This window comes from Tenrec ecaudatus, chromosome 2 (genome assembly GCF_050624435.1).
Source record: "Tenrec ecaudatus isolate mTenEca1 chromosome 2, mTenEca1.hap1, whole genome shotgun sequence".
Classification (NCBI taxonomy): domain Eukaryota; kingdom Metazoa; phylum Chordata; class Mammalia; order Afrosoricida; family Tenrecidae; genus Tenrec; species Tenrec ecaudatus.
In genome coordinates this window covers 204,380,908-204,389,657 of record NC_134531.1, presented here as the reverse complement: position 1 = coordinate 204,389,657, position 8,750 = coordinate 204,380,908, and the positions used below count along the sequence as shown (strand labels likewise).

The 8,750-nt window shown below is 40.9% G+C and overlaps 1 protein-coding gene across 1 annotated transcript; it reads right to left on the bottom strand.

Annotated features, from left to right (window-relative positions):
• Positions 1 to 285: 285 nt before the first annotated feature.
• LOC142441274 (olfactory receptor 2C3-like) lies at positions 286 to 1,230 on the bottom strand. The gene has a single exon (XM_075543313.1). It carries the CDS (start codon positions 1,228 to 1,230, stop codon positions 286 to 288), a length of 945 nt encoding a protein of 314 aa, XP_075399428.1.
• Positions 1,231 to 8,750: the final 7,520 nt, after the last annotated feature.

Sequence of the window (8,750 nt, the reverse complement as noted above, 5' to 3'; positions counted from 1 at the left end):
TTCTTAAGACATTATTTCTATCTCTCCTCACTGAATGAGGCTTGGAAGAGCTAACCTGTGCTTTGCAGCCCAGTGTGCATCCCACTGCAAAACTAGGGCTCCTTTAGTACCCTGAGTGGAAGATATTATTGGAAGCAATTAGACAATATAAAAAATTAAAATGTTCTCAAATTGCTTCATGAACATACTTTGCTCTGCCTACATTGAAGTAAAGCTTTTATTAGACCAGAAATGACGCCCCATTTCAACTCATTCTTCTTTAAACAAGAGCCTCTAAATAAACTCTCATTTTCCTGAAAAGTCACAGCAGTTCCCTATTGAAATGTGCCTGAGGGCTCTCTTCACGTCCTTGTTCCTCAGTGTGTAAATCAGAGGATTCAGCATCGGGGTGACTACAGTGTAGAAGAGGGCTATGAACTTGCCTTTCTCATGAGAGTTGCTCTTGGCTGGCTGGAGGTACATGAAGATGATGCTCCCATAAAATAGGGATACCACTGCCACATGGGAAGAGCAAGTGTTGAATGCCTTCCTTCGCACTTCTACCGACTTAATCTTGAACACAGCACGAGCAATGTGACCATAAGAGACCAAGATGAGACTTAGAGGCAAGACAACCACAACAAAACTGGCCAGGTACATTTCTAGCTCATTGAGGCTGGTGTCCATACAGGATAGTTGTAAAATGAGGGGCATCTCACAAAAGAAGTGGTCAATGCGATTTTTCCCACACAATGGCAGCAGCATTGTGAATGTGGAGCCCACTATGCTGGTGATCAGACCCCCAAACCATGAGGTAAAGGCCAGGCCCACACAAATCTGTGGTTGCATGATTGCAGTGTAGTGGAGAGGCCTGCAGATGGCAGCATAGCGATCATAGGCCATGACTGCCAGGAGAAGACACTCTGTTGCTCCCAGCCAATGAGAGACATAGAATTGGGCCACACACCCTCCATAGCTAATGGTTTTCTGTGGTCCCCACAGGTTGACCAGGAGTTGTGGGACAATACTTGTGCTAAAGCTAAGGTCCAGGAAGGACAGGTTAGTGAGGAAGAAGTACATGGGAGTGTGGAGCCGCACATCCATGCAAGATACCAGAATGATGATGCTATTGCCCACAATAGAAACCACATAAAAAATAGAGACCAGTATGAAAAGAATAGGTTCAAGGGATCGTGCAGAAAAGCCTAGAAGTACAAAGACTGCGGGCGAACTTGCATTGGTCTTTCCCATCGTCATGCCAGCTGAGAGTAGGCAATATTAGAACCTGTGGGTGGATGGCAGAGAACACAGCGGGTATGAGAAATGTGGTCATTGTATGTTAAAACTAACAATAAAATCATTGCCACTGAGTTGATTCCATCTGAAGAGACTAGAATTGTGTCTGTGGGTTTCTGACCACGAAAGTGGTTACGGGAGTAGAAAGACTCATCTTTCTCATATCGCGTGGCGGTGGTTTTGTACTGCTGGCCTTGTAGCTAGCAGCCTACTGCTAAACCACTATGCCACCAGGGCTCCCCAATCATATGTTAGAAACACAAAAATAATCATTTCTCAATTGCTGTTGGAATCGCCTCACTCTTCTAAAGGTCCATTTAGAATGGATACAAAAAGACTTGAACATATTCTGAAATTTAAAAAAATCAATACATTTTAATTTCCTACACTTGAAGCCAACCTCAATGATTACTAATAAGGATTCAGTTTAATAGATGGTTATGCTTTACATTTTGAATCAATGAACCGCCATAAACATCATGTCTTTTCCCAATTGTGACTCTAACCTGACTTTCTACACTTCTAATGGTTATCAATATATATTTTCTGTACAGTTAAAGATATCTGGCATATCTTTACTTGTACTCACTTACCGATACTACCCAGTAACATTTGATATTACTCAATTTAATCTTGCAATCTATCAATAAAGTTATCAAGCAAGAATTACCGGAATTACCAAAGTGTGCATAGATCTCGCCAGCATCCTCCATTTTTATACAGGCAGAATAAAAGATAGACCCGGTCCCTAAAGCAAAATGAACATTTGCAACCAATTCTTGAGAGCCTTTAAAGCATTATTAACAATGAGTAAATAAGTAAACAAAATCTATTTATTTTTAAGAAAGAAAAATAAAGCCATTATACATACATTCTTCCAGATTTGAGAACTCTCAATTCAGGCGTGAAGTTTATTGTCAGTCCTTAACAAAATCCCTGGAGGACAACTTACTCAAATGTATAAATGGAAGAAAATAAAATCAAACAAACCTGAACACACAAGTGCATTCACGGCATTTTAGAATGTATAGAGTATTTCACTTTGACACAAGGCCAAGAAATTGACAAAAGGGTAAGAAATCTTCAGTTTCTAAAATTCACATATGGAATTACTATACCATCATGGACTTAAAGAAACCAGGATTCAGAGTCAATCATTTGATTTTCACATAATTGATCAGAGCTGTACTGATCTACTGACAGGAAGCATCAAGGTTATATATTCCAAACCCCTTAAATTAGGAAGACATCAACACACTGTGAGAACATGAGCAGTTTGTTAATGTGAATATGTAGAGAAAAATGAATTGTGATAGTCATGTTCTGCTGAGTTGTTAAGGAGAAAAATAATGGTTCTATATACAGAGTAATTGTGGATAAATTGATGAGGACATAGAAGAAATAAAAAGCTGAACTGAGAACTGTATCATCAATTGTTTGTGTCAGAATCCCCTCAGCAGGAAAAAAAACTTTGGTGACTCCTAGCTGCTGGTGACATGCAGAAAATGCATAAGTTTCTCCAATACTTGGGAATTCCATGGACACAAATAAATAGTTGAGTTGGATTTTGGATGATGTGCTTTGCCTCTATTCCCAGAAAAATTTCACACCTTACCCAAAGCCCCAGATCTGCTCAGTACAAAAACTAGAAATACAGGAAACATCTCAAGATCGTTGTACAAACATCCCCAGCAAAGGACGTGGTTCACTTACCTACAGAAAATTTGTCAAAAGTGCCACAATAAAAACTGACCATTTAAAATGGAACTCCCACACAAGTACTGAGCCGTTAACTACGAAGAGAAATGGCAAAGTGAGATTCATTTTGCTGAGTTAAGGATACGCCAAAAAATGTAGGCTTAGTTGTGGGTGGGCAGCTGTTCTGTCAATCTGACACATAGTGATCCCGTGTGAAAGAGGAGAGCAGGCTCATAGGTTTTTCACAAACAAACAAACAACAATCCCACCAAACTCACTGTCATCAAGCTCATTACAACTCACAGTGACTCTACAGGCTGTAATATATACAGAAGCAGATTACTAAATCTTTTCTTTCCTAGATGGACTGGTGGGTAATGGCCCAGTGGTGACCCATTGGGGCAGTAAGGACCCTTCTTGGATGTTGTTGGCAAAATGTTAAAATATTAAAGACTACAAAAATATCAATCCAAACCCTTTGAATGAATCAGAAGTAATCAATCTTAACTGGAATAACCAGAAATTGTGTAGCCCAAACAATGAAAGACAAGTATACAAATCAAGACTACGACTTACTGATAGTGAGCAAGTAGAGCCATTTTCCTTTTGCAGGATTGGGGGAAAGTTACGTAATGTGTAGCGTTTAAACTTCAAGTATTAGTAACAATAATGAATTGAGTACCAACACCAAACTTCTATGCCTGCAGCTCTCCGGTCTATTCTGCCTCACACCAACAGTAGAGGATAGAGTAGTATTACCTTCTCATAGGGTTTCCAAGGTGGTTCACCTTTATGCAAACAAATCGCCACATCTCCTGCTAAACTGCTCGGGGACTGAAATCCTGACCTTTTGGTCAGCAGCCAGGTGTTTTACTACAGCACCACCTGCACTCTTTGAATTCAGTGCACAGGGTATTTAAAAGTAGGACTTTATCCCAAGTATTTTGAAGCCCCGGTAATATTGGAAATTTCCCAGACAGTGATAGTGGAAGTGCTATATTTTGTTCCACGGCATGTGTAAAGGACACATTATGTCTATACAATTTGTAAGTCTTTAAAATAGAATGTGGTTGAATCAGGATAAAAGAACTTAAGTTTTTCTCAGAAAATTGGTGGCATAAGGAGTGAAGATGGCTCACAGTACACAGGAAATTAGGAAATTTGTGCAGACTCCAAAGAACCAAATGCGGCATCAAGCTCAGGTAAATCATAGATGTTTTCTTTATTCCCTGGATCTTTTATAGGAAGTCAGAAGGTGGTGCTTCCAATTCACATCAGGGGAGTGAATTGGAAGGTAAGGAAGCTTTGGGAATATTTTCCCTAATGAATAATTATACAACATTTTTGAACTAATGAAAAAATTAGATAATATGCACAGACAGTTGTATAAAAAGAAAATAAACTTAAAAAATCAAGTAATTCTTTATGCTTTTATACTAAAAACCAGAGTCCAAAGACTATAAAAATAAGATTCTTCTATGCAAAATCTCTTATGCAGTGGGGAAAAGACTCTTAAATAATTTATCATCGTACTAATTTTCATACATTTCTAAGGATTTCTTTAACATCCATTATTTCTTAATGCAACAATGATGAAGTAATATTTTTCCTAATAGTGGTAGTGTTTCCTGTTGTTTTTTAAAAGTTGTGGTCGTATATATAGAACATGGCATTTGCCAAGTTTATTGTTCAATGGAATGTGAAAAGCAGCGACAGTCAGAACATGGCATTTAAGCAGTCACTCTGCATTCCTCCCATCCTCCAGACCCTGGAAATCACTAATCTGTTTTCTATGTCTGTGTATTTGCCAGTTCTGATTATTTCATATAGATAGAATCATATCAAAATAGTTACCTTTAAAAATATTACATTAAAAAGTAAAAATCAGGGAAGGAGATATAACTTTCAACTGTACAAAGCAAGGTACAGATGACTAGTTATTTATCAAATATTATCTTTGCTGGTGTCAAGAAGATATCACCCGTTATTTTCTAAACCGGTTTTTCAAATACAAATTTAGCAATGAATTATTCTTTCTTCCTTCATCAAAGAAATATACACATGCCATCCTTTCTATGTATTCTAACAAGCAATATACTTGAGATGTTTATTTTTAATGATTAGAAAAAAAATTTGGTGCACTGAAAATAAGATATTATTTTTGCTGCTTATAAAAGAGTCATTTAATTATATTGAAGTGATTTCTGGTTGTGACTTGTAACTAGTGACTGCTAAATGCTTATAGAATTATTCATTATTATAAGGTTAAAGCAAAAAGCAACTTGGCTATTCATAAATAGTTTTAGGGAGAATACTAATTAGTTCCGGCAAGATGGTGATCAGGTAGGCAACGTGCATTGGGAGTGCTGTGGAGTTCAGGGAAGTGGGTGAACGGGAGGCCGAGCAGGAGATTCAGGCATGTAATTTCACTATAACCAGAACACTTCTTTGGCTCAGGAGGTGGCCTCCCCCACCCCATCCCAAATCTAGTCTAAAAAAGAGCCCAGGGAATCCATTTCCAGGTCCCAGGGATACCCCAACCCCTGCTGCCTGCACTGCTGTGGTCCCCATCACAGCTTCCACCCCTTATCGAACAGCTGCCCTACTGGGGCTCCTAAAGCTGCAGCTGGATCACCATGCTATATTCTGTAGAAGTAGCACTACCTTTTATTTTCACCCACAGGCGACAAATGTTCCAGTTTTTTCCTATTATTTCTACAAGCTGTGTGAAGTGGTATGTAATTGTGATTTTGATTTGTAGGTACTGAATGACTAATGCTATTGAGAATTTTTCATGTGTTCATTAGCCATTAGAAATCTTCTAGTTGAGTCATTTTTCATTAGGTTATTTAAAATTTATTATTGAAATTTTGGAGATCATAGTATATTCTGGATATCCCTTGTCTAATATATGTCCCTTGAGAAAGGCAGCATGCTTTTTAAAGTACTGGGGCAGATAAAAGAGTAAGACCTTTCAAAAGACATATGGACCAAGTAGTTACATTGATGGGCTAAAACATAAGGATAATTTTGCAGGCAGTACCCAACTGGGAAATGTTTTGTTGTATACAGGATTGCTTTTAGATGGGACTGAATGAAAGGCACCTAACAATAGCAACATACACCAAATATATGTATGCGTAACATGTATATGTTTACCAAATACATATTGTGTCATATATATATATATACACACACATACATAGAAGGAACTGAATAAGAAATCAAGCCTTGAATTATAATATAAAAACTCTATGGGAAAAGTATTGAGTGATATAGGAATCATTGAAATAAGATAGAAGGGGGGTTCTGTCAAGATGGTGTCCAGGTCAGCAGCCCATACTGGGCGCTCTGTTGTGATCAGGGAGCCCAGTTTATACAAGAAAGAGTGGGGGGATTCTGTTAAGTGAAAAAACAAACCCATGACAATCTGGAGAGCTTTTTCTATCCACGAGGTGATCCTCTCCACATCTGCCTCACACCAGAGCCCCAGGGATCTGGGACCTGATCCCAGACATTACCCAGGCCAAGCCAGCTCTGCTGCTCCTGCATGCCGCCGCAGTCAACAGCCACCAATTGCCTCCCCTAACCCCATCTGGGTTGCTGCTCCATAGACTGCATGGTTCCTTGCCTAATCCCTCACAGCTGTGGCTGGACTATCACATGGCAGCTGTCCATTCATGGCATTTCCATCAGCAAGATACTCCTTCCTCCCAAGGCTCTCCCTTCTCCACATGGTAGGATCCCATCACCAAGCTCTGGTCCCACTCACCACCCAGTGTCCCAGGGCCTGACCTGCAGTCCACATTCGGTAAGTTTGGTCAACTGCAGCAGCAGGGGCTCTCCTCGCCATTGTCTGACACCCCCCAACCAATGTGGCAGCTGTCGCCCATTCCCGTGTGGTATAGCACTCACTGCTTCTCCAGCTGCAAGGCTCAGTACTGCCCCAGCTTCTCCCAGCCTGTGCAGAGCAGTACTGCACCCCCAGCTTATTCTAGCCCACGTGGAATAGAATCTCTGGCTCCTTCCATACTAATGCCTGTGTGGCACAGTGCCACCCCATTTAAGGACCTTGCAGTAAAGCTCCTCCCCCTCCTTTCCTGACCCATATGGTGCAGATCTACCCCAGCCTTACCCAGAAAGTTCATTCTCAGTCTTGAAGGCATCCTTCCCCCACATCTAGTCTCTCTCTAGAACCCCACTGACCTGGTCTCTGGGGCTCCCTGGCCTGCAATATATCAGGCCCCAACATGACCATCACAGGACAATTGGCAACCCTCAGCCTATTGCTGCACCCAGAGCTAGCCAGCAGTCATATTGAGTTTCTCACCACCAAAACTGGACATCTACACAGTGACCGTCCACCCACAGCAGTCTCCCTGTGAGCTGCTCCCTCCCACCAAAGCTCCCATCTCCCTACATGGTGGCTGGTCCCATCACTGAGCTTGGGTCACTCACACCACCTACCACTAGCCCCAGTGGCCGTGGCTAAACCCTGTGTACAATCCACCTGCAGCAATTTTAATTACTTAAAGCTGTGGCAGCTCTTCCTACCATTGCCTGATACCCCCCTCACACTTGTAGCAGCAGTGACTCCTCTCCTCCCATAACTTACAACAGTGGCAACCTTTCCCACACCCACATGGTGCATCCCACCTATGGCACTGGCACCTGCACCCCGCTGCACCAGTGGCAGTGGGGCTGTCTCCACTTTTTCTTGTGTCCCCTCCTGTAGCACCAATTTCTTCTATTTGGTGTCTTTTCTTTAAAAAATAAAATGGCTGAAAATCAAGGCCTGAAAGCTCAGACAAGACCCACAGCCAAGCTGCAGGCTTGCCCCAATTTGATCCAGGGGAATATATACAGTCACCAGACTCACCCAGTCTCTTAGTACCCCCCCTCCCAACACTGATGGCTACTGAGTCGCTGCAGCACCCTGCTAACATAGCAGTCTAACCCACCACCAAAGTAGCCTATAGTTAGGCCTCAAAAACAACCAACAGTCACACATTGAAAGAACTCAAGCCTCTTGGTCTTTGAGAAACACATTGCCCAGTTCTTCCAAAATGGCACACAAACAGCAATATACTGCAAAACCTTCAACAAGAAAACAAGAAAGATAAAATACAACTGTAGACCTAATAATGCTCATAGAAGAATCAGATGTAATTTTGCCATTAAAAGAAATCTTAAGAAGACTGCTTGGAGTAATACAGGGGATGAGGGAAACAATGCAGAATACGGATGCAATGATGGAGGAGATAAAGCCAATGATAAAGGAGATGAAGTCCTTGATATAGGGGATGAAGTCCATGCACCAAAGGGAATTACAGGAGCTAATGGATGAGGTAACAGTAGGAAAACACAAGAACATGGATCTCATGAACAGACTAGAGGAGGCAGATAATCATAACAGTGTTCTTGAGAACAATCAGTTAGAACTCAACAAAAGAGAAAGACAGTCAAATAAGATAATCAAAGAAGCGGAAGAAAACCTGAGATCAATGAAAGATGCTATAAAGAAGAACAATATTTGAATATTTGGTCTACCAAAACAAGACATAATGAAGAAGTCAACAGCTAAGTTAGCTAGGGAATATCTGGAAGCAATCTTTCCCATCTTGATGAATGAGAATCAGACACTCATACAGGAAGCAGAAAGGACACCAATTAGACTAAACTCCAGGAAGAACTCTCCAAGGCATATAATAGTTAAACTATCCAACTTTAAGGAAAAGGAGAAAATTTTAAGAGCAACAAGAGAAAAAAAGACAGTC

Coding starts and splice junctions, on each gene's coding strand:
- LOC142441274 (XM_075543313.1), bottom strand. CDS start 1,230: ATGGGAAAGACCAATGCAAGTTCGCCCGCAGTCTTTGTACTTCTAGGC.